We start from the raw sequence: 25,901 nt of genomic DNA on the forward strand, positions 1-25,901 counted from the left end.
GTAAACTCTGAAACCCTGCACAACCATGTCATCGGGAAACCTCATGGGGATGAGGTGTGAGAGGAGGAGAGCAGGTACAGCGGGGGTAACCTGGGGCTGAGTTCCCACTCCTGGCCACATGCTGGGCCTCCTGTGGTCCTGAAAATGGAGACAATGCTCCGTAAGGTGAAGGACAGACTCTGCAAGATCTGGCTTCTTCCTATGTCACTACACTTTTCTCTCTTCATCCAGAACTGCTCTCCGTCCTTCACCTTTTAGCCAGTTATCACTTCCTTAGGGTATCCATCCATGACTCCTTGACTAGGTTACAATTTCTCCTATTGCATGATCTTGTAGAAGCACGTAGCTTTCCGAATTTGTCACATGTGTCATGGTTACAATTTCCCTTTATCTAGGTGATTTCACATTAATATTTGTCTCCCCTATCTGCCTCTATGAGGGGCAGAGATAAATTTTGTCTTTTACTATTTTATTCCCAGTTCCTAGCAGAATGCCGGGGGTATGGTAGGTGCTTAGTGCATATTTGTTAAATGAATGAATAAGTGACCAGGTGGATGAATGATGAGATGGGCCCATCTTGGAGATCCTGTGGGATCCAAGGTTAACTCTTGGATATTTGAGCCTCACTCCTGAGAAGGAATAGTTGACGAAATGGGCATTGGAACCCTAGAAAGCCAGAATATGACTTTGGTGCAAACTGCCCCTTTATGCTCAGAAATTTATTTACCTAACTAAGGTCATTTGGATGTGTGGACATTGAGTGGGCATACACAAAAGGACATGCATAAAAGGGAAAGGAGCTTTCTGGAGAAAGCATGACTCCTAGAGAGAACCCCACTCTGGGTAAGAAGGTAAACGTTGCCAGAGATGAAGTTGCACCTGGGCAGACTTGTTTCCTCAGGAAAACAAACAAACCAAAAAACCCATATTATTTCTCTAAGGAGGGAACTGGCCTGGGCTATGCTGGCAAACTTGTTTATACTCGTGTTGGGGTGTGCATTCTTGCTTGAGCAGCGGCTATCTGAAGACGCCAGGGCTACTCGGTGGAGGTGCAAGAGGCGAAGGAGCACAAGCAGAGGACGCCTCACAGCTCATCAGGCGAAGTGCAGCACCAGCCTGGGGGGCGTGACTCTCCTCAGCTCTGCAAGCCATCCGGCCTGCCTCTGAGCTTGGGGAAGTGACCCGCTTGGGGACATTGGGAGCCAGCACCTTTATTCTCCTGCAGGAATCATCGACTCTTTCAACTGATTAAGGGAGTGGGGGACAGATGGCAGTGAGAGGAACAGGGTGGGTAACGCGTGGTGATTTCTGCCGACACACAGGCTTATGAGTAAGCGTGAGGCTCCTCCTTGAGGACTTGCACAAATGCCTGAGGAAGACCTGGGAGCGGGGTAGTCAGGCTGAGGGCCTGCCAGGGCAGGTGGGACAAGCAAAGGAACTGGGGTTAATTGTTGTGAAGGGGACTTTTATTTGTAGCCACAGCCTGGGTAGATCTGCTGACATTGGGGTTCCATTTTAAAGGATGCATAAAGTGAATTTGCCTGTGGTAGAAGACGTTTCTGAGAAGCTGCTAGTTCCCTCCACATCCATGCCCACGTTGGGCAGTTCCTGGGCATAGCCACTCTGTGGTAATCAATTTGTGCCAGTGTGCCTGGGACTCTCCTAGCTTTAGCACCGAAAGTGCCCAGTTCTGGGCAACCTGGGACGGTTGTTCACCCTATGACTCATTCACACTATTTCTTAACTTCACGCTGAGAAGACAGAGCCGACCACACACAGCCTCACAATATAGCAAAAACAAGAATATGTCTTCTTCTGGGATATTAAGAATCTACAGAACCAATAGATACTGTAAAGTCCCCTTCAAATTGTGTACCTGAGAAGGAAAATGAACACAAGGAATCTTCCTATGTTAAGGTGCTATCCTGAGCCAATAATTCATTTTACATTCTCCAGCATTTCTTTCTTTTTTTTTTTTAAGATTTTATTTATTAGAGAGAGAGAGATAGAGAGAGAGCGCCTGCACACAAGCCGGGGTGGAGTGGGGGGCAGACAGAGAGGGAGAAGCAGACTCCCGGCTGAGCAAGGAGCCTGATGCGGGGCTTGATCCCAGCACTCTGGGATCATGACCTGAGCTGAAGGCAGAGGCTTAACCCTGAGCCACCCAGGCACCCCCACAACATTTCTATTTATATCTACAGTGGCTATTCATACTAGATTTTCTGTGATAGATGTAATTTTGCAATATATTTAGTAATGAATCAAGTATATAATTAATGTTATGAGTTTAAAAGCATTTTAAACAAGTAAAATCTAAATCAGAAAAACATGTTTGTTAGAAATTCTGCCTTGATTTTTCATTCTGAAATTATGGATCACCATATCACCAAGACAGTCAAATCCTTAACAAATGGGACAGTGACTACCACCCCCATATAGGCAAATAAATAGAGCGATGAAAGATAAGGAAGAGAAAGGATTCTACTGACATTCCTTTGTTCCAGAGATTCCTTGGCAGAAGCAGTTCCTAGATTAATAGGTTCCTAGGTCTTGTTGTTAGATAGAAGGAATCATTGGACTCGTCTGCTGGGGCATAGAATGGTGGGGCTGTAGGGCCAGCCATCTGGAGAGAGGGCACATCTTCTTTTCCCAGACAGGCTGAGAAGATGAGGAATAATCCGCCGAGGGCCAGGAAAATCCCAGCAGCCCAGCCCAGGTAGAGGGCATCTCCAAACTCCCAGCGAGGCACAATCTCAGGGATGCTGTTATCCCAGAAGTCTTGGATTGTAGCATAGGCCACCCAAGAGACTGGAAAGAGGGTAGTGGCTGAAGCTGATGCTTCCAAAGTCCCTCCCAGAAGGCAAAGCCGCCTCTTAAAGACCCATCTGATCCTGGGAAACTGGAAGCATTCGGACCCAAAGCCAGAGAGCAGAAGCCCCAGTAGCCCCAGCCCATGGGAGGCTACCATGAGAATGCGGGATACCTGGAGCTCCTGGGGCAGAGACAAGAAGGACTCAAAGGCCTTGCACACGGCAACGTCCTCCTGATTCACGCAGACCTCCCAAAGCCCCATAATCCAGGTCTCCATTTCGTTCAGTTCCAGATTGAGAGTTTTCCACTGAGGCAGGATGGTGGTGACACAGGAGCAGACCCAGCCAAGGAGAGAGAGGAGCAGTCCTCCAAGCTGGGCTTTCCTGCGGAAACTCCAGGCCATGGCTGCTCCCACTGCAGAGGCAGAAAGCAAAGGACAGGCGGCTCGGTGACTGGTTAGCAAGGAGTACTTTTGGGGATGCCCAGTGGAAGGTCTTTCACATTTGGACAGGGCTCTTGTTTTAGTTCTTAGGCAGCAGCTGAAGCAGGTGCCAGGAACTTGGCAACGTGAGGTTCAGGGGGTGTGCCCAAGATTGGATGTGGGCGTGGGTTCTGGGGGAGGGCCCCATGAGAGGCAAAAAAAGCCAGATGGTAAACCATCAATATCTATTTGATGAGTAAATTCATAAACTTGAAGGTAAAATCACTCCCCTGTTCCGAGATGATGAGAATGGTGTTCTGGGAATATACATTGATGTAATCTTTCTGGAGGACAACATGACTTCATATTTCATACTTTTATTTTTTTATTATTATTTTTTTTAAGATTTTATTTATTTATTTGACAGAGAAAGACACAGCGAGAGAGGGAACACAAATGAGAGGGAACACAAACGGGGAGTGGGAGAGGGAGAAGCAGACTCCCTGCCGAACAGGGAGCCCGATGCGGGACTCGATCCCGGGACTCCAGGATCATGACCTGAGCCGTAGGCAGTCGCTTAACCAACTGAGCCACCCAGGCGCCCCATACTTTTATTTTTTTAAAGATTTATTTATTTATTTGAGAGAGAGAGAGAGAGGAGGGGCAGAGGGAGAGGGAAAGAAATCCTCAAGCAGACTCCCTGCTGAGCATGGACCCCCCCCCCCATGCAGGACTCGATCCTAAGACCCTGACATCATAACCTGAGCGGAAACCAAGAGTTGGACACTTAACCCACTGAGCCACCCAGGCATCCCTCGTATTTCATACTTTTAAATATGCACATACTTTGATCCAGCACCTTACCTCCAGGAACTGACCCTAATTTATTGTGAGTATATACAAAGATTATGAAAATGTCCATTGAAATATTGGTTAGTACTGGGCAGCCATTTTAAAATGATGTAGAAGAAATTTCAATGACATGAAAAATATTTTTGATTTGTCGTTAAGTGAGACAGGCAAGTGACTGACCAATCAGTATATAGAGCATGTAGAGTACAATTTCACTTTCAAAAAAGAGTGTACATCTATATCTACGTATATACATAGCATATATCACAAAATGTTAACCATGGTTATTTTAGTGGAAGGATTATGGATAGTTTTTATTTCCTTATTTGTGATTATCCACGTATTTTATATATTTTACAAGTGAATCAGTTAATATTTTTGTAAGCAGGAAACAAATAGAAAATGCCTCACCCGTGGGGCGCCTGGGTGGCTCAGTCGTTAAGCGTCTGCCTCCGGCTCAGGTCATGATCTCAGGGTCCTGGGATCGAGCCCCACATCGGGCTCCCTGCTCCGCGGGAAGCCTGCTTCTCCCTCTCCCACTCCCCCTGCTTGTGTTCCCTGTCTCACTGTCTCTCTCTCTGTCAAATAAATAAATAAAATCTTTAAAAAAAAAAGAAAGAAAAGAAAATGCCTCACCCGAAGAAGCAATCCAGACCCTGAATCCGCCAGGAGGGAAGCGCTCCCTCCCTCCCCCACCCCGCCCAAGCTCGCCGCTGTAGGACAGTAGCTGTTAAGAGGTGGTACCCATGTCAGCTTTCATTCCGATGTGTTGCTGTTGCCAAAAGGCAGGTTCTGACAGCAAAGGAAATAGTTTGCATTTACTGAGTATGGCTAAATGCCAGACTTTTGACCAGATACTTTATCCGTATTTAATTTTCACCCCACTGCTGTGAGAAACATGTTAGATAACGTACCAGGGTGCCCCAGCTGGTAAGCAACGGATCTAGCTCCTGAGCCATGTGGTTTCAGCCCGTGTCACTTCAGGTCCCTGTCTCCAGGCCGCCACGGTGACTCCCCCTGCCCTGCGTCTGCACACCAATGACATAGCATTTGGGCAAGGTTAATCTTTATGGCAAAACACCGAAGAAAATTGGGATTTCTTATAATGAAGACACACATGTTGACCAATGTATTCCCCTATTCATATTTTAAGCTACTGATTGTCCTATGGTGCACTAGGAAGGGGAAGCGGGGGGGGGGGGGGGGAAGGATCTAAGAAAACACTACCTTGACTTTATCTGAATGATGTCTCAATACAGTCTGATCAGATTATCAGTGGTGTGGGGATGGAGGGAGGGGACCAGAATCATCTCGCAGGCCCTTTTTTTTCTTTTATGTTTTATTATAGAACATTTCTTTTTTTTTTTTTTTAAAGATTTTATTTATTTATTTCACAGAGAGAGACACAGCGAGAGAGGGAACACAAGCAGGGGGAGTGGGAGAGGAAGAAGCAGGCTTCCCACTGTGCAGGACGTGGGGCTCGATCCCAGGACCCTGGGCTCATGACCTGAGCCGAAGGCAGACACTTAATGACTGAGCCCCCCAGGCGCCCCAATTATAGAACATTTCAAATACATACACAAGTAGAGCAAATGGAAAAAGAAATTTCATATACCCAGCTTCAGAAATTATCCACACATACTGATCTTATTTCATACATGCCCACATCCACCATCCGCATCCCTCCCTTCACACTGTTTTGAAGCAAATGGGGTGCTCTCTCAAATTGTAGGCTCCTTCTGCTGTTTTTGTAACAACCACATGTTCTAATCAACACAATGGCAAAATATTATGCATCCCTGGAAATGCTGTCTGCTTGCACCATATTCATCCAGGTTTGTATTTGATATTTTCCTTCTTGAACACAGCCATGCCACATGTATATGAGCTCTGATAAGTCAGGAGGAATTCTTTCAGACAACACTCCTTATTCCCTCGCCTTTTCTTCAGAGCCCTTTCTTTCCTTTTTCTTTTTTTTTTTTTTAAGATTTATTTTTCTGGGTGCTTGGGTGGCTCAGTCAGTTAAGCGTCTGCCTTTGGCTCAGGTCATGATCCCAGTGTCCTGGAATTGAGCCCTGCATCGGGCTCCCTGCTTCTCTCTCTCCCTCTGCTCCTCCCCTGGCTTTTATTTGAGAGAGTGTGCATGGTGGGGGGGAGGGGCAAGGGAGAGACAGAGAGAGAGAGAAGGAGAGAGAACCTTAAGCACACTCCCTGCTGAGCGCAGAGCCTGACACGGGACTCGATCCCATGACCCTGAGATCATGACCTGAGCAGAAAACAAGAGTTGAAAGCTTAACTGACTGAGCCACCCAGTCGCCCCTTTCAGAGCCCTTTCTTGACAATTTGTGAAAATCTGTGAGTTGGGAGACATATAAACCATGATAACTGTGAACTGTGGAGGAGGTCAGGTTAGTGAGGGAAAACAAAACCCACTCATTTTATTAATTTCTTTTTATTTATTCAGGTAGTCATTCATGCCTGTCTGCACTGTGTGTAGCAATCCCACTCCATTCCTTCTTTCTTCTCCTTCCTCAGTCTAACTCTGGCTCTTCCTGGCCTTTCCCTGCAAACTTGAGGGGCAGTCTGCCGCTTATCCGGTGCCCTCTCTGCCCAGGGAGGGGCAGAGCTCTGCAGTTGCATTTGTGGGTCTGACCCACGGATTGACTTCCTGGAGAAGATTCTAGAACCTCAACCTCAAAGTGGCATCTCCTTCCATTCTCAGTTCAGATTCCTTCTTCTTCGCTCTCTCTCTCTTTTTTTTAAGATTTTATTTATTTGACAGAGAGAGACATGGCAAGAGAGAGAGACACGGCAAGCAGGGGGAGTGGGAGAGGGAGAAGCAGGCTTCCCGCAGAGCAGGGAGCCCGATCTGGGGCTTGATCCCATGACCCTGGGATCATGACCTGAGCCGAAGGCAGACGCTTAATGACTGAGTCACCCAGGAGCCCCAGTTCAGATTCCTTCTTACTGTGAAACTTTTCTGGTTGAATCAGGGACTGGGTGCTCCTCCTCCATTATTTCCTCTGCCCTTTGTATCTTCCTCAGAGGTGGCTTCAGTTTTGGGGCCTGTTACTTGCACAGGCCCCTTCTCAGGCCTGCACCTAATTTTGTATTTATTTTCTATTCTTTTCCTTAAAGAGTCCTCCCCTTCCCAGCAACTGGATAAGACTTAGGCCCTGGACTGATCTGGATTGATCTCTCAATAATCCCATTTCCTGGGATTATTTATTCACACATTTGGATTTCCAGCCTAGCCCAGTGTCTGTCATACGTAGTTGCTCAATAAATATATAAGTTTTCAGGAATGTCCCCTGCAGGTCCTTCTTTCTCACTGGGCATTTAGTAGTAGTACCATTTAGAATTCAAAGTGAGGCTGACAGGTGTACTGAACAGAAGTTGATTTGGTTTTCTAGGGAGAGATGGCTTCCCAGCACGTTATGGCTGTTGTTTGTGCTTCCTGTCTCAATCCCAGTTTCATTTCCTTTGCTCATGTCACAGAAAGCTGCCCTTGCCTCACTGGGATAAGCAGATAGTCCCGTAGGCACTCAAAATTGACAAGGACTTTAGGGTCAGCATCTACGTGGGGTCAACCTTCACCAAATACCTTTTTAAAAAATTAAAGATGACATTTTAATCAAAGCAGTACAGAAAAATAGGAAAACAGGGCAAAAAAGAGAAAAAATACCATAAGTCTGCCACTCAGATAATTTGGTGTATATCCTTTACCACTCTATATGTATCTATATCTATTTATTTTAAAAAACAATCATTGTGTACATAGTATGTTGTGAACATCTTTCAGTATGTAACACATGCAAATAATGAAACAATTTTTTAAAACTTTTGATAAAGTTAATTTGTAACCTCTGATAGAAAGTGTTAAGTATCTTGCTCTAGTCTACACAATACTAATGTTATTTATGCTTGGGTAATATGAATAATATAAAAAATATAAATATGTAATGGGGGCACCTGGGCCTCAGTTGGTTCAGCCTTTGCCTTCAGCTCAGGTCATAATCTCAGGGTCCTGGGATTGGGAACCCACCTTGATCTTTTTTCGTTAAATATTCACCCTCAAGGTGACATTTTAATCAAAGCAGTACAGAAAAATAAGAAAACAGGGCAAAAAAGAGAAAAAAATACCGTAAGTCTGCCACTCAGATAATTGCCCCCCCCCCGCCCCCCAAATCAGGCTCTCTGCTCAGCAGGGAGTCTGCTTCTCCTCTCCCTCTGTGCCCCTGGGTGCGCTCTCTCACAAATAAATAAATAAAAATATATATAAAAATGTAATGTATTACAAAAAAGAAACACATGTGTATTTGTTACACAGATGTAGTATGTATGTACATAGATTGCATTGTAAACCATGCAACATAAAAGGAGTGCAATTTAGTCAGACTTTATGAGGTGACGCCACTTCGTTTGCACAACTCCAGAGGGCACTATTCATATAGATTCTGACGGCCGCTGCAGCCCTTGAGGGTGAATATTTAACGAAAAAAGATCAAGGTGGGTTCCTCGGGTATTCCAGCTCAATGAATTTCACAGTTAAGCGTTTTGAAGTTGAGAAAGGTTCATTTAGGACTGGTTTTTAAGTAAAAACATTTCATTTCTTCCAGCGAAAAACAGGCGGGAAGAGACAAACTATTTGAAAACAGCCAGGGAGGGAAACGCGTCTTCCCCAGTTTGCCAGCTACGAGACACCGTGGAAATTCCACGCTAGGACAGTCGCGGTGCCTGCTGGGAGTTGTAGTGCGTCCTCGCCTTCGGAGCCACGGTCTGGGCCCCGCGAGACTCAGTTTCCCGGCAGGCCGCGCGCCAACCCCGCCGGCGGGACTGGGGCTGCCGTGCTGGCCGCAAGAGTGACCCTGTCCGTCTTGGTTCCAGTCGTGGCGATGGCTTCGTTCGTGACGGAGGTTCTGGCACACTCGGGGAGGCTGGAGAAGGAGGACCTGGGCACTCGGATCAGCCGCCTGACCCGGCGGGTGGAGGAGATTAAGGTGAAGGCCCAGCAGCCGGGGGCTGACTGAAAAGGGACGCCGAGTCCGTTTGTGGAGGGACCGGGAAAGGAGTGGGGGCTAAGGGCAGAGAGAGGGGGTATGAGCAGAGTCCGGTGTAGGGGCTGAGTGAGAAGAATGTGAAGTGGGAGGGCTGGGAAGTGTGTGGTTTGGGGAGGGGCGCGGAGGGGAGCCCAGACGGTTGGGGAGTGAGGAAGCGCGGAGGCCTGGCGTCTAGGGGAGGAGGAGGCGGTGGCCGAGGAGGAGGTGGCCGAGGAGTGCTGGGCAGTGGGGTTAGGGTGGGGATCGGTCAGGTCGGGGGCTTTGCTCCACAGGAAGACTGTGGAGACCAGCAGAGGAGGTGGGTCTGGAAGCCCCGAGGTGTCCAGGGACGGAGCATGTGCGAAGGATAGAAATGCGGACAGGACCACCTTCCTGGTTTGTGTTTATCTCCTCCGCCCACTCCTTTTTATACCATTTGCTGGTGAATAAAATAGCTTTGGGAGAATGCTACCATTCTCCTCTCTGAAATTTTTGTTGTTCCAGTCTGTCAACATGTTTATGAAACTCTGGTCTTCATCCCCAAGTCCTTTGAGGCTGCTCTGAGTGTTGTAAAACAGGACCCTGCTGTCTTGAGGTTGATACCAACTCAAAAAGCACGTCGCTATTCACAGTTTCACTCTGTATTGGTATCCTTCCCTTGCCAGTCTTTGCCCACATCTTTGTTGCTTTCATTTAAAGTTGTGTGCACCTGCGTTAAGTGTGGATTTCAGGGAGCAAGTTTGGCACCCTATCATAAAGGCACAAGAAGTAGGTCTTCCTAACAACCCCTGATTTTACAAAAATGGTTTCCCGACTTGTGAGTATTCATGTTACGGCCATCTCTTCTTTAACAGGGCTTTAGGGTTTTTCACCATTTTTTATATGGTGGAAAGACTTAAGCTACCTTAGCATGGCACTCAAGGCTCCTACTGTTCTGGACCTAACTTTGCTTTTACTGGGTTTCTTTCCCTCACCAACTTGGATCTTCAGCCAACTGACAATTACTTTCTATGCTCCAAGCAGACCCAGTATTTTCCTTGGTTCCCAGATTTTGCTTATGTGGCCATCTTTTCATCTTTTTAATGTCCTATCTCAAATCTAGTTTCCTGCATATAAAGTATCTTCATTTTTCCCTCAAGCAGAGGTGATCTCTTTCTCATTTGTGTTTCTGGAGGACATTAACTCTTCCTATATTACATTTTTATATTCTGTTACTTTATAGTAATTTTTCTACTTACAAATAATTTATGGGCAGGCATAATTTTTTCTGGTATTTTCCAAAGCTTTCAGTGCAGAGTATTCAATAATTTGTTTATTGATGAAGCTCAAGTTAGAGTTTTAAGATTAGGCCTTAAAATTGTATAAGCAAAAAGATAGAAATTCATAAGTTGAAGTATATAGATTGTGGATTTAATTTATCTGTTTGCTTTTTCTAGTAGCTATATGATTAAAGTTGGTGGCTGCAGTCTGAGCTAATCTAGTTTAATATGAGAACTTCTGGCTCCCCCTTTTCTTTTTCAGCATTTGTACAACTTTTGGGCACTGGAATTTGGTGATCATTGTCTTCTTGCATCCTAATAATGTTATGGGATCCTTAAAGGTGGGAGAAATGTGTTTTTCAAAGAAACCCATTGGCTTGGAGGAAAAATGAAGGGGTGTGGGTAACTGGCCAGAAGGCTCCAGCATGGAGGATTCCTTATGGAAGATGAGCTGTATATATATATATATTTTTAAAGATTTTATTTATTTATTTGAGACAGAGAGAATGAGAGATAGAGAGCATGAGAGGGAGAAGGGTCAGAGGGAGAAGCAGACTCCCCGCCGAGCAGGGAGCCCGATGCGGGACTCGATCCCGGGACTCCAGGATCATGACCTGAGCCGAAGGCAGTTGCTTAACCAACTGAGCCACCCAGGCGCCCCGAGCTGTATATTTTTAATAGAGTTCTCTACTCATCTCACTGTAATTCTTCTGTCTTATTTTATAGGGTGAAGTGTGCACTATGATCAGCAAGAAGTATAGTGAATTCCTGCCTAGCATGCAAAGTGCACAGGACCTGGTTACCCAAGTGGATAAGCTATCTGAGGACATTGACCTGCTGAAATCCAGGATAGAGAGTGAGGTAAAAATGGTTCATTATATTGGTTAGGTTTGTAGGGTGGTAGTTCAGCTGCCTGATTGCTCAGACAGTTCAATTCTGTGTATAAGTTTTCAAGACCTCACTTTCCTTATTGGTCAGTGGAAGTTGTATTGTATAACTTTAGAGTAACTTCCAATTTTAAGATAGAAATATTTTCCAAAACTATCAACAATTTTCATAGTACATTTTTAAAGCTATAATAATAATGTCTGGCATTTGAATAGCACTTTATAAATTAGAAAAAAATGATCTTAGAATTTTATTGTCTTCAAAATAAAGCTGGGTCATTTGGACTTTTATCTGTTAGTTTAAAATGCTTAACATCTCTTAATGGCTAGCATTCTCTTATATCTATAGCTGGCCTCTACACATTCCAGTCTCAACATAATCTTGGTCGTTTGGCCTTCTCCTGGAAAATTGGCTCGATTTGCCAGCTACAACCACTCTGCTTCCTGTCATAAAGCCGCTCTATCTGGACACACAAAGAATCTTTGCCTGTCTTGTACCATGTCACTGTGTTGGGCCAGTGCTTGCTGTGCTTCTTATGGAAGGTCTGGTGGGGTTTAGAAATGCTTACTACATTTGCCAGAGTGCTGTCATCACAAAAAAAAGTAAGCCAGTGTGGAAACAAAAATAGCCACTTCAAAATTTTAAAAACATTTTTCACATATATTATTTCACCAGGATTTTTTTCCTGTATTTAACTTTTAGGAAACATAGTCATTTGAAGCAAGGAAAGCTGATATTAGAGGTTTAAGCAGGTGTAATCTTCGAGGCCTTCTACATCTATTGCTAAATTATTGGGCAGGGCTCATTGATACCCCAAATCAAGATGGTGAAGTGTTTTCAAAGTCCTCAAGGAAAGATGCCCAAGTCTTTTCTCTAGGTGATAGTTATTAAGGAAGGAAAGTGAGCAGATGTGTTTTTCAGAAGTTCTGTGTAAAACTTTAATCACAAATGGGGATTTCTAGATTTTCTAGAAAATCTGTTAACAGTTCATCAGTCATTCTGATTAGAAGTTTTAATAAAAATCTGTTACTCTACAACTCTGGCACAGTTCAAATAATATTTTCAAGGTGTATTTGTAGTTAGTTGATTGTTTGATCCATGAGTCAATAGTGCCATCTTAGACTGTACTATTAGAAATGCAGTGTCTGGAATAAGAGAGTCATGGACTGTCCGTACCAGATTATGGTTGGTGAAATTTATTCAGTTCTGGTTGTTGCATTTTGAAAGGTGCCTGGTCTAAATGAGAAGGTGCATACCTAAACATTGTATCATCGGAAGAACAGTGAAAGAAACTGAGGATGTTTAGCCCTAGTAAGATTCAAACTTATGGGGCGCCTGGGTGGCTCAGTTGGTTAAGCGACTGCCTTCGGCTCAGGTCATGATCCCGGAGTCCTGGGATCGGAGTACCGCATCGGGCTCCCTGCTCGGCGGGGAGTCTGCTTCTCCCTCTGACCCTCCCCTATCTCATGTGCTCTCTATCTCATTCTCTCTCTCAATTAAATAAATAAAATCTTAAAAAAAAAAAAAAAGATTCAAACTTATGGCTGGAGAAGAAGAATGAGATTTAATAGGTAGATTTAATCAGTCATTTGGTATACTTATTCAGCATCTACAAGGGGTCAAACACTGTGGTAGTTACTGAACATGACAGTTTTTTATTTCAAAATGTGAATCTCTTGCCTAATGTAGATGACTAAAATAGTACGATGCACATTAAAAAGGAATAATTCAATTAGGGAAAATACAGCTAAGCTTGACTTCCTATAGGAAATAGTATCAGACCAAAACCTGAAGTAATAGATAGTTAGGCAAAGAGGAAGGAAGAGTGTTTTAGGTGGCATAGGGGATAGCATTGCAGAGACATAGATGGAATGGAGAGATGTCGCTTTCGAAGAGGATTCCACATGACTCATGTGGTGGGAAGGGACACGAGATGAGAATAGAAAGGTACGCAAGGACCGTGTCTATCAGGTTAAGCAGTGTGGACATTATCTTGATGGCACTGTGGAAGCCATGGAGGATTTTAAACAGAGTAGTGACATCAGGTTTGAATTTTAGGAATCCCATTCCGCTTGCAGTTTGAAGAATGGACTTGGGGAGAATGAGACAGGGAAATGAGCTGGCAGTTAAAGCATTAGGAGGCAGTTAAACTAATCAGGGAAGAAAGGACAGGGTCCTGCTCTAAAGTCAGTGGCAGTGAGGATGGAGAAGAGGATGAGGATGAATCCTAGTGACATTTAAGAGATGGGATCTTTGGGACTTGATGTGGGGAGTGAAAGATGGAGGAGTCAAGGATCATGGAGAACGAGGTCATTGATGTGCCATTCACTGAAAAGAAAATCTAGAGAAAGGAGTAGGTTTTTGTGGGGTGCCTGTGGGATATGCAAATGGAGCTGCATGGTTGGAGTGTAATAAGACAAAGGCTAGACTGCAACAAGAAATGAAGAGAGAGAGAAAGAGAGAGACAGACAGACCTTGAAATGCAGTGGCTCAAATGGCTTTTTAATTGTAATAGTCCAGGCTGCCAGGCCGATTCTACACAGTCAAGAACTATGAGGGGCCCCGCATCGGGCTCCCTGCTCAGCGGGAAGCCTGCTTCTCCCTCTCCCACTCCCCCTGCTTGTGTTCCCTCTCTCGCTGTGTCTCTCTCTGTCAAATAAATGAATAAATCTTTAAAAAAAAAAAAAAAAAAGAACTATGAGGGAATCTAAGATTTTAATCTGCTTGTAGGTTAGCTAGTTAGCCTGCCACAGTTTCATGGATGCTACTAGAAGACATGAGATTCCTTGGGTGAGAGATGAAGGACAGTTTATTACTCACAGCAGTGGGCAGACTGAACATTTTGTACAGAGGTTAAGAACAAAGAGGGCACGGAGGACGCACATCTATTTTCTTGACTCAGACTTGGAAATGGTTCACATCACTTCTACTTATATTTCATTGGTGAGATCTTAGACACATGGTCACACTCCACTGAGCGAGCCTACAAATCTCGTCGGGTAGCCATGTGCTGTTACTGTGGGGGAATGGGAAAATGGCTTTTAGTTGTCAGTTTACACATCACCCATCCATATATGTGTTTGGAGCTTAGGAAAGTGATGTGGACTTGAGATAGAAGTCTTTAGAAATGGAAGCCATGAGCCACTGATTGCCCAGAGAGAGCGTGTAGAGCAGGATTTCTCAACCTCGACACTGTTGATATTTGGGGCTGGATAGTTCTTTGTTGTGGTGGGCTATCCTGTGCATTGTGGGATAATCCGCAGTATCTCTGGTCTCTACTCCCTAGATGCCAGTAGAACTCCCCCTGTTGTGACAACCTAAAATGTCTCCAGACACTGCCAGATATCCCTAGATGGGAGTGGGGGAAAAAATATGATTGTTTTTTGAGAACCACTGGTTCAGGGTAGGAGGAGGGCCAGGGAGAAAGGACTGTCAATCTGTATGAAGTGGTCAGAGGGAAAATGAAGTTCCCCAAAGAAAATGAATGGCCAAAGAACTAGGAGGAAAATCAGTGGAGAATAATTTCAGGGAACCAAGGGAAGGAAAGTAACTGTACTGATAAATAGTTAGACACTGATGATGTTTGCTTTGGATTTACAACAAGGAGTTGATTGGTGTTTGGGGCACTGTTTTGGAATAGTTTTAATCGAATGGTGGGGGTAGAAACCAGATCTTGGTGAGTTGTAGAATGAATGAGAAGTGAGAAAGTGAAGATAGTGAGCATGGATCGCTCTTGCAAGAGGCTTGTTTGTGAGAGGGAGGAGAGAAATAAGGTAGCCACTGAGAAATAGGGGTTGCTGAGGTGGAGGGAATTTTTTTCTCAAAGATGGAAATTTCAGCATGTTTAAACCTGAAGAAAGGAGCCTTGCTCTAGTAGGTATTCAGTCAGTGTATATTTCATGAATGAGGAATGAATTAGGAAGAGGTAAAAGATACAGAAAAGAAGAATTGATAGTGCAAAGTCCCTGAAAAGGTGGGACAGAATGGGAGGTGGATTCTGATTCAGCATAAAATCTTTCTAAGAGTTAGAGCTATTAGCTGTAGAATGAGTTGTCACTTAGCAGTGGGGATACCCCTCTAATCATCCAGGTGGTGGATGAGCTCTCTGATGAAAAATACTGCTTAAATTAAGGCTAGATTGTGACATGAGCCTATTATGTTGATGGCATATTGCTGCATAGGATAATGGTTTAGACTAAGTGAACCACTTAAGATCTCTTCCCAGTACATTCTGTGACTTTTTTTTTTTTTTTAGTTATTCCAGTCTTAACCAGCATTTAAATTTCAGTATGAATTATGTTCACCTAATAAAGCTTATTGATTAGCTATAAATGTTTTATTTCTTAGATATAGTATAACTTAGGAGTACTTATCTTTGATGTGTGGATTAGGTTTGCCGGGATCTTCATGTATCAACTGCTGAATTTACAGACTTGAAGCAACAGTTGGAAAGAGACTCAGTAGTCCTAAGTTTGCTTAAGCAGCTGCAACAGGTCAGTAAACTCAACACCCGTAGTGCATAACGAGTGGTGTGTTTTGCTGGTGAGAAAGTCATTTTTTTCCAGTTGGTCTTATTATTAAATGTGTATCCCTCTAAGGTATTTTTTAAATACCTTATTTTTTAAATATTTTAAAAATAAACGAGCAGACAGACTTGAAATAATAGGATGTATAAAATGAAATACCTAATAACAATGTTTATCGTTTTAGTTTTCTACTGCTATTGAAGAATATAATTGTGCATTAACGGAGAAGAAGTATGTCACTGCTGCTCAGTGTCTGGAAGAGGTACTAAATGCTTTCTCCACAGTATAAGCAATTAGTACTGTTCTTGTTTTTAGTAAATTTTGTGTTCCACGTATTCGTTATCATTATACCAGTATATTCCCACTGCCCTGAGGCTAGATGGAATGTCTAACGATGATTCCATTTCACTGCCAGGCGCAGAAATACCTGAAGTTACTGAAATCCAGAAAATGCTTTGATTTAAAAATGTTGAAATCTCTCCACATGGAGCTCACAATACAGAAACAGAACATCCTTTACCACCTTGGAGAAGAGTGGCAGAAGCTGATCGTATGGAAGTTGCCGCCATCAAAAGGTGCTGCTGACCTCAGGTGGACTGCTTTGCTTAATCTGCCTGAACCAGTGTGGCCTCTGAATATATTCGAAATATCTTATACTGGGGGATAAGGAGGTTTCATTTATCAGTCTCCACTGCACTGAGTTCTCCTGTTAAGCAGAATGCGTGTTAGGACTAGCTCCTCGCTTTACTTCCCTTGAATCTCTCTCTGTCCCCTTCACGAGGAAGGAACACAGCAGGGGAAGAGGACTGGGTGGGTGGGATTCACATGATGAGGGTGCGGCCGTGGAGGAGGTGGTAGCCGTTTAAGACCCCACAGAGTTTCCACTGCACTGTAGGCCCGCCCATCCCCAACAGCCCTAATCCCAACAGTTTACCATGGCCGGAAAGCTTTGAAAAGCTGTCCGACCATTTCCTCTCTTTTTGGAGGGAGGGGGGTGTCGGTCAGTGGGACAGGGGTTTGGCTCAGTTTTTTTCAGTCCTCGGGGAAAAATGGTGGCAAAATCATGAGATACTGGGTGCTTTGCAAGATGAAGAAATAGGATTACTTTGGCCCTGGCTTTGCTTGACGCTGCTTGGCTCTCAGGCTCTCTGCTCAGTCTAGGTGCCAGCTGTCTTTGATGTCTGGTTTACACAGAGTAGAACCTCTGAGACTGTATGTAAAGGACATGCCATTACACCTGGTATATTTTCTAGTATTGAATCTTGAAATTTAGTTTGTTTCAGTCTTCCCCCAACCCCTTTCCCGTATCCACTTGGGCCTCCAAATTCATTAAATACATATGTATGTACGTATATACACACACACACGTGTATGTATTTCAGTTATTTTGAAGGAAGTAATCTAGAAAATTTTGGGCTATATTTGCAGGCAGACTAAAATTAAGAGAAGATAGCAGGCATGTTAATTCTTTGTTATTATACACCCTTCTTGTTAAACTTATTAGGCAGGCTATTTTCTATACTCAGTAAGAAAAAACATTAAGGAGATCTTAAGTGAAACTGGGACCTCATGTGTCATTCTTTTTTTTTTTTAAAGATTTTATTTATTTATTTGACAGAGACACAGCGAGAGAGGGAACACAGGCAGGGGGAGTGGGAGAGGGAGAAGCAGGCTTCCCGCTGAGCAGGGAGCCTGATGTGGGGCTCGATCCCAGGACCCTGGGATCGTGACCTGAGCGGAAGGCAGATGCTTGACGACTAAGCCACCCAGGCGCCCCCTTGTGTGTCATTTTTTACCTCCACTCAATGCATATTTAATAAGCATTTATTAGGCACATCATCTTGCTTTTGCACTTAGTTTGGTTCTTTGAATATACCAGAAACAGTCATTTCTCGTTTTAAAGTGATGCCAAGGACACGTACGTCATAATAAAAATTTGGTTACATTGGAAGTGTATTGTAATACAACCACATATTTAGGAATCTCAATAGAGAATGAGCTCTGAGGAATAGAAGTGGGAATATCTTGTATTGCTGAGACAGCTGATGTTTTCTCCCTTTTTCTTAGATACCAGCAACTTGGAATCTTGCCTACAAACAGAACTTCATTTATGCATTGAACAGTCTCAGAAAGAAGAGAAGACCCCTGTGCCACCAATCAGTTCTGTCCTCCTGGCATTTTCTGTTCTTGGGGAGCTACAAATGAAGCTTAAATCATTTGGTAAGGCATACTACTTTGTTTCATTTTCATGAAATCTCAGAATATTCGGTATTAACAGAATGACAGGTAAGTTTATAAAATATTCTCTAGATAATATTGACGATGGATCCTAGGTTTGGCCTTATGATTCGTCAAATGGAATTCTCATAAATACTACCCTTTTTATTAAGGGCTTGGATCCTTTCTTGACTTTTCTTTTTTCCTTTTTTTAAAGATTTTATTTATTTATTTGACAGAGAGATAGCACAAGTAGGCAGAGAGGCAGGCAGAGGGAGAGGGAGAAGCAGACTCTCCACTGAGCAGGAAACCAGCTACTGCTATTTATTTAATTTGACTTTTTGAATGATTTAAATAAAAATCTGTAGACCGTCTAGGGAACTTCAGTGGGAAAACCTGCAGTGCGTAACGAGTGGTGTGTGATGTCACAGGATATATATTTTTATTGTTAAGTTCAAAGATCTTTTTTGGTGGTGGTGGGGGGGGGCATGCATGCTTTTTATAAGTTTGTTCCAGTGATTTCTGATGAATGTTCATATAATTTTTCAGGTCAGATGCTGCTGAAGTATATCCTTAGGCCTCTGGCATCTTGCCCATCCCTTTATGCTATTATAGAAAGCCAGCCTAACATCTTTATTATTCGTTTTGAATCTGTAATGACTGACTTGGAACATCCGTCACCGTCTGAAGTTTTTGCAAAGATCAGACTGGTACTGGAAGTGCTCCAGAAACATCTTCTCGGTCTGTATCCCCAAGGTAGTGCTTTTATAGTTTTATATTTGGGAAAAGTCAACATTGTTTTTAAAAGTAAATATTATTTTAAAGTAGATAAAAATGCCCCTAATCTGAATGTATAGAGGATTGGAGGTGAGTAAATTATGCTATAGGAGTAAAGTGATCACCTGCTTATTTCCTGCTCTGCTTTACATTCCTTCTCCTCCCTATATTGAAAATAGGGTCACCAGTGCTACCCCAGATTCTGTATTTGTAATATTTAGTTGAATTCTAGGATCTACTTCTCTCACTGGACTTCTAGTAACATCACATATTGGGACTCTTGCTTTAATTATGGGAGAAGCAGAGATGAACTAAGTACTCTTGTTTTTTTTTTTTTAAGATTTTATTTATTTATTTGAGAGAGAGAGAGAGAGCACGAGAGGGGGGAGGGTCAGAGGGAGAAGCAGACTCCCCGCTGAGCAGGGAGCCTTATGCAGGACTCGATCCCGGGACTCCAGGATCATGACCTGAGCCCAAGGCAGTCACTTAACCAACTGAGCCACCCAGGCGCCCTCCTGTTTGTTTTTTAGAGAGCGAGACAAAGAGGTGGGGGGAGGGGCAGAGAGAGGGAATTTTAAGCAGGCTCCACACCCAGGGCAGGGCTCCATCTCACAACCCTGAGATCATGACTGAGCCAAAATCAGGAGTCGGAAGCTTAACCGACTGAGCCCCCCAGGCGCCCTGAACCAAGTTCTATGTATTTCAATAGGAAAATCCCCATTAATCTGATAGAAACAAACGAAATTTAACATAAGAAATAAATTACATTCCGTCTTAGCCTATTGTTTAGATCTTTATGTATTCACGATTGAAATAGCCAGTTTCTGTATTGCTTTGAATAATTTTTTTGGTTGTCATGCTATTAAAAATAAAGTTTTTCTGGTGTTTTAATACTATTTTTTAGTTATTTGACTTATCTTCTTTTTAAAATATTTATTTATTTATTTATTGTTTATTTTGACTTTATGCTTTTTTTTTTTTTAAAGATTTTATTTATTTATTTGAGAGAGAGAGAATGAGAGAGAGCACATGAGAGGGGGGAGGGTCAGAGGGAGAAGCAGACTCCCTGCCGAGCAGGGAGCCGGATGTGGGACTCGATCCAGGGACTCCAGGATCATGACCTGAGCCGAAGGCAGTCGCTTAACCAACTGAGCCACCCAGGCGCCCCTGACTTTATGCTTTTCTCAGTTGTCTTACTAAATAGTCAAACATTCTTGATGTAGAAAAAATTAAAAAACTGCTGGTGGTGTTTGTATGCTTTCCTGGCAGTCATTTAGTTTATTTATATAAAATAATTTCTGTGTAAAGGAAGGAACTGGTTCTAGTTTTAACAGTCGCAGAGAAGGAGAAAACATCTTCAGACTTGTATAAACTGCAGAAATCCAAGGTAGTTTTCTTGTTCCTTCGCTTAGGGAAATAATACATAGGTATAAACAAAGTTGTAAACAAAGTACCCAAGGATTAGAAAGAACCAGAGATCTCTGATGCTTGAGTCTTCTCTCTATGGGTCACATAGGCAGCTTGAGCACTGTTAGTGAGGGGGAGGGCACTTCCTCTTGATGCATGCATTCTGTCCTGCCTCTGGGCAGCTCTGAGTTTTATGGAGTTTTTGTTTGTTTTTTTAAAAAAATCATGTGTCCTATATCAATAGTAAATACTATTAGCAAAGCCTGCATTTTGCAAATTAAATCTTCAAGGTAGTTGTTTAAAAAATTTGTTCAGAATACATTGCTTTGTAATGCCTACTTTATTGATGCTACTTCTGCTGTGTGTAGCATATCGAACATGTCTAATTCCTATTACACATGATAGATTTTTAAATTCTTTATGGTAGCTGTTACTTCCTTTGTATCTTACCACCAATATCAACATCCTTAGGTTTTTTTTGAATGACATAGTTTTAAGTTCTTATTTTCATTGCTCTTCTGTGAATATATTCCATTTTCTTCTATAGTTTTACTTAAAGTATGGTATTCAAAACAGAACAAAGTATTATAGTGTGAACTAATTCAGAGTAGTTTGGGAGCATTCATGCCCTCATTCTCAGTTCCATGCTTCTGTGAGTATAGCCAAAGGCTTTTTTTTTATTACACAGTTAACTCACTGAGCTTTAAATCTAAATGAAAATCCTGTGTCCTACTTAATGCAATGCAAACTGCTGCTCTCCCATCTTAGACTTGACTTTTTGGAATTAACATTAATCTTTGTTAAATTTTACTTGATAAAATTTTGCATGCAGTGTGTTTACTGTCCTTTCCCCTTCATGTCGCATGCATAATTGATACCCATGCTTTCATATAGTTTAATCTGAGTCCGTGATGATATTGTTGCCTGGGATAGGGTTACAGTCCAGAGGTGCTCTGGGGAGTTCTGGTACAGACCTCTTTACAGTTTTACTTTGCTCCATTAAAGTAATCAGTACTATACCTGTTGATCTCTTTGTAAGTTTTCTTGTATCTAGGATATTCAGAGCAGAAGATAGCTCATCTCTTTATGCATTTTAGGCTCTAGTTTCTCTTTTACCATTTATTGTTTCCCTTTCGGTTTAGAGATCACTGTCTTTGACAAAGAAGAGAATAAAAGAACGAGTTTAGGAATTTTGTGTTCTCTTTGATATCCGTCAGTCAGCATTCATTCCCTTCCTTCATCTTCTTGATCTAAATATAATCTGAAAATTCTATTTTGAGTCCTTAGTTCTTTTTGGAATCCTCTGTTTTCTTTGGATTTTAGTTATTCTGAAACTTCCTAAGGGCTTTTGCCCTTCCTCTTATGTTTGCCTTTGGTTATATGCTCTTCTTTTCACCTTTTAAATCTGTATTTTTCCTTCAAAGTTTTCTTTCTTAGAAAGCATTGTTATACCAACAACAAAGGAGCTTTAATTTTTTTAAATTTTATTTCGTTTTAATTCCAGTGTCGTTAACCTACAATGTTATATTAGCTTCAGGTGTACACAAAGGAGCTTTTATTTTATTTGTTTATTTATTTATTTAAAAAGATTTTATTTATTTGACAGAGAGAGAGAGCATGAGCACGGGGAGGGCAGAGGGAGAGGGAGAGCAGGCTTCTGGCTGAGCAAGGAGACAGATGTGGAGTGGGATCATGACTTGAGTTGAAGGCAGATGCTTAACCGACTGAGCCACCCAGGGGCCCCTCACAAAGGAGTTTTTATTTATTTAATTATTTAATTATTTATTTATTTATTTATTTATTTTTTAAAGATTTATTTATTTATTTGACAGAGAGAGAGACACAGCGAGAGAGGAAACACAAGCAGGGGGAGTGGGAGAGGGAGAAGCAGGCTTCCCGCCGAGCAGGGAGCCTGATGTGGGGCTTGATCCCAGGACCCTGGGATCATGACCTGAGCCAAAGGCAGACACTTAACGACTGAGCCACCCAGGCGCCCCACAAAGGAGTTTTTAAAAGAGGAAAAAGAAAATTTGGAAAGAATTTGGCAAAATATATAAAAAGTCTTAATATGTTTCAATCCTTTGAACCAAGATCTCAACTTATAGGAGTCTGCCCTACAGAAATAATCTTTTTTTTTTAATTAAGATTTTTTTTTTTTTTAGATTTTATTTATTTGAGAGAGAGAGACAGATAGTGAGAGAGAGAGCACAAGTGGGGAGGAGAAGGAGAAGCAGGCTCCCCACAGAGCAGGGAGCCCGATGCGGGACTCGATCCCAGGACCCTGGGATCATGACCTGAGCCGAAGGCAGACGCTTAACTGACTGAGCCACCCAGGCGCCCAGAAATAATCTTAAATATATAAAACTATGTATAAGGATGTTCATCATAATGTTACTTACAATACTGAAATACTGGAAAGTAATGAAATTTTGAAGAATAGGGAAATGAGTAAGTAAATTATAGAGCTATGTAATAGATCACTTTGCATAATTATGTCATACTTTATTGTATTGAATTTTTAAAGAAATGATTGGTTTTAAAACTAATTGCTTCTAAAAGCCAACAAAAAGCATTCTATTAAAGGATTAAAAACTTTATTTCCATTAAAATCAGTTGTAAGTCGGGAATGCATGCTACCATTAATATTCTTTGGTATTGTTTTAGGGGTTGTGCTAATGCAAAGAAGAGAAAATAAGTATGAATATTAAAATAAAGAGAAGAAATTATTTTTATGTATAAATGATATAATTGCATACATAGGAAACCAAAAGACTACTAAAACTTATAATTAATGATTATAAATTGTGTTAAATTTATAATTTAAATTATATTTTCTTTATTTTTAAATTAAAAGTATAAAAATTTTTTTTTTTTTTTAAAGATTTTATTTATTTATTTGAGAGAGAGAATGAGATAGAGAGAGCATGAGAGTGGGGAGGGTCAGAGGGTGAAGCAGACTCCCTGCCGAGCAGGGAGCCCGATGCGGGACTCGATCCTGGGACTCCAGGATCATGACCTGAGCCGAAGGCAGTTGCTTAACCAACTGAGCCACCCAGGCACCCCAATTTTTTTTTTTTTAAAGATTTTATTTATTTATTTGACAGAGACAGCGAGAGCAGGAACACAAGCAGGGGGAGCGGGAGAGGGAGAAGCGGGCTTCCCACCGAGCAGGGAGCCCGATGTGGGACTCGATCCCAGGTCCCTGGGATCATGACCTGAGCCAAAGGCAGATGCTTAACAACTGAGCCACCCAGGCGCCCCAATCGTATAAAAATTTAATCATTGTTTAGATACAGTGTGAAGGTATAAAAATCAATAATATCTTTGTGCGCTAATCAGTTATATTAAAATATAAAGATATTTATAGTGCTAACAAAATCTGTGAAATTCTTAAATATAAGTTTAATAAGAGGAGGACATATGTGAAGAAAACCATAAAACTTTGAAGGACATAAAGTAAAACCTGAGTAGAAGGAGGCTTTTGTGGATTAGAAGACAGTCTCATAAAATTGTCAGCTCATTCCAAAACAGTGTATAAGTTTAATACATTTCCAAATACCCATTATATATTTTCAAACTCAATAAAGTACTCTAAAGCTTATATCAAAAATAGATTTGGAGAATTGCCAATAATGATTTAAGAAACATTAGTGGGATAATTTAAAAATTAAAACTATGTTCTTGGTACAAGGAAATTAATGGAATGAAAAAGAGTCCAGAAGTAGAGCCAGGATAAATGAGAACTTGATGTTTGATCAAAGTCACATTTCAGTTTAGTGGGACAGACAGTTCATTTAGTAATGGTGCTAGCAAAATTGGCTATCTGTGCAGTAAAACAAAGTTAGATTCCTGCTTCATAGTTCATACTGAAGTAAATTCAAGATGAGTTAAAGCCCTCCATGTGAAACAACAACACAACAAAAATGTTAGAAGAAAATTTAGGAGATGTGAATAATCTGAGGAAGTTCAGAATGCATAAAGGGAAGGACTGACAAATTTGACTACGTATAAATGTTAAATTCTGTCTGGCAAACAGTACAGTAAACAAAGGCAAAAGACAATAGTGAACTGGGAGAAAATTCTTGTAAAATGTTTGACAGGCAAGGCATTAGTATAAGGACTTTTTTCCAAAGAAAAAGAGAACATTAGTAATAGAAAAATAGGCAAAAAATTTGAATAGGCAATTCATGGAAGAGAAGGTGCAATTTGTTAATAAACGTAAAAATGTGTTGCTTAACCTCCCTAGTAGGGGAATAGAAATCACACCGTCAAGGTGAACTTTCATCCTTAGGGCAGACATTAAAAGATTCTGAGTGAGACACTTCTGGTAAGAAAGTGGAAAGATAGTCTCCTTCATTGCTTTTTGTGAGTGCTTTGTAGAAAATACTGTGAAGCTCTACTATATAGTATATGTATAGTGAAATCTAAAATATGCATCCCTTTGACCTAGGTATTCCACTATTTAATTCTCTACAGAAGTGATACCAATAGGTTATATGTTTGTGTGTGTGAGTAGTGTTGTATCCTTGCACACTGGACTGTGCTTCATTTGAGGAATGGTTATATAACTTACGTTTGAGCTGTACTATGGCACATTTTGCAGCTATGGAAAAGAAATGAAGTAGAGCTGGATATGTTGATTTAAAAGATGGCCATGATCTGTTTTTAAGTGGTAAAAAAGTTAAGTGTAAAATCTATGGCATGAACCCATTTTTATAAAAAAGAAAGCTGTCCCTTATATGAGTGTTGTATTGGTTTGCTGGAGCCGCCATAACGTGCAACAGGCTGTGTGACTTAACGAATTATTTTCTCACAGTTTTGGAGGCTGGGAGTCCAAGATGAAGTTTTAGCAGATTTGGTTTCTCCTGAGTCCTCTCTCCTTGCCTTGCAGACAGCCTTCTCACTGGCCTGTCCTCTGTAGGAGTGCATCCCTGGTGTCTCGTCCTCTTATAAGGACACTAGTCATATTGGATTAGGGCCCCTCCTTAGTGACCTCATTTAACCTCCATTACTTTTTTAAAGGCCAGGCCCTATCTCCAAATCCAGTCACATGGGGGGTTAAGGCTTCAACATATAAATTGTAGGGGAGAGTGTACGATTCAGTCCATTTCAAGGGGTGTGTATTTGGCAATTCAGCCCATATCAAGGAGTGTGCATGTGTGTATATATGTGTGTAAAAACCATGTATATATATGGTTATGAATGTTTTATATATATATATATAGTATGAATGTAAGGGAGGAAGAATACAAACCAAAATCCTGGTCACTTGGGCATGGAGAGAGAAGCTTGTGGGTATGGATAGGGAAAATTTGGCTTTTTCTTTATAAATCTTAGTGTTTTGGGACTTGTCATAACAAGCAAGTTTTGCTTTTCCCATGAATGATTTTCTAGAAAGTGTCAGTTACAGATTTTTACCAAGGAGTAGAACCTCTGAACATAACAAATAACTGTAGAAGAAATTTGAAAGGTTGTTAAAGACTTGACACTGAAAAGGCCACCATCAGGCACAGAAAATTTGTAGCTAAATTCTGTGTATATTTCAGTTTCTGGATAATCCCCGTGTTAATCAAACTCTTTTGGTCATTAGAAACAAAGATGGATATGTCCTACTTAAGTTTTTAAAAACCAGCATAGGGGCACCTGGGTGGCTTAGTCAGCCTTCCGGTCAGGTCGTCATCTCAGGGTCCTGGGATTGAGCCCC

General features: G+C 41.8%; 2 protein-coding genes across 2 annotated transcripts in view; one reads left to right on the plus strand and one right to left on the minus strand.

Annotated features, from left to right (window-relative positions):
• Positions 1 to 2,527: 2,527 nt before the first annotated feature.
• On the minus strand, positions 2,528 to 3,214 carry CLDN25 (claudin 25). The gene has a single exon (XM_021696549.1). The coding sequence runs from the start codon at positions 3,212 to 3,214 to the stop codon at positions 2,528 to 2,530; it is 687 nt and encodes a 228-aa protein (XP_021552224.1).
• Positions 3,215 to 8,905: 5,691 nt separating this feature from the next.
• ZW10 (zw10 kinetochore protein) overlaps positions 8,906 to 25,901 on the plus strand; it is a 32,584-nt gene continuing 15,588 nt past the window's right edge. The window contains exons 1-7 of the mRNA XM_021696263.1: positions 8,906 to 9,084; positions 11,109 to 11,243; positions 15,662 to 15,763; positions 15,981 to 16,058; positions 16,212 to 16,371; positions 17,864 to 18,016; positions 18,563 to 18,754. Coding sequence (XP_021551938.1) covers positions 8,980 to 9,084; positions 11,109 to 11,243; positions 15,662 to 15,763; positions 15,981 to 16,058; positions 16,212 to 16,371; positions 17,864 to 18,016; positions 18,563 to 18,754 — 925 coding nt within the window. The 5' untranslated portion in view covers positions 8,906 to 8,979. The remainder of the gene's footprint in view (positions 9,085 to 11,108; positions 11,244 to 15,661; positions 15,764 to 15,980; positions 16,059 to 16,211; positions 16,372 to 17,863; positions 18,017 to 18,562; positions 18,755 to 25,901) is intronic.

The sequence above is a fragment of the Neomonachus schauinslandi genome, chromosome 11 (genome assembly GCF_002201575.2).
Source record: "Neomonachus schauinslandi chromosome 11, ASM220157v2, whole genome shotgun sequence".
Lineage (NCBI taxonomy): Eukaryota > Metazoa > Chordata > Mammalia > Carnivora > Phocidae > Neomonachus > Neomonachus schauinslandi.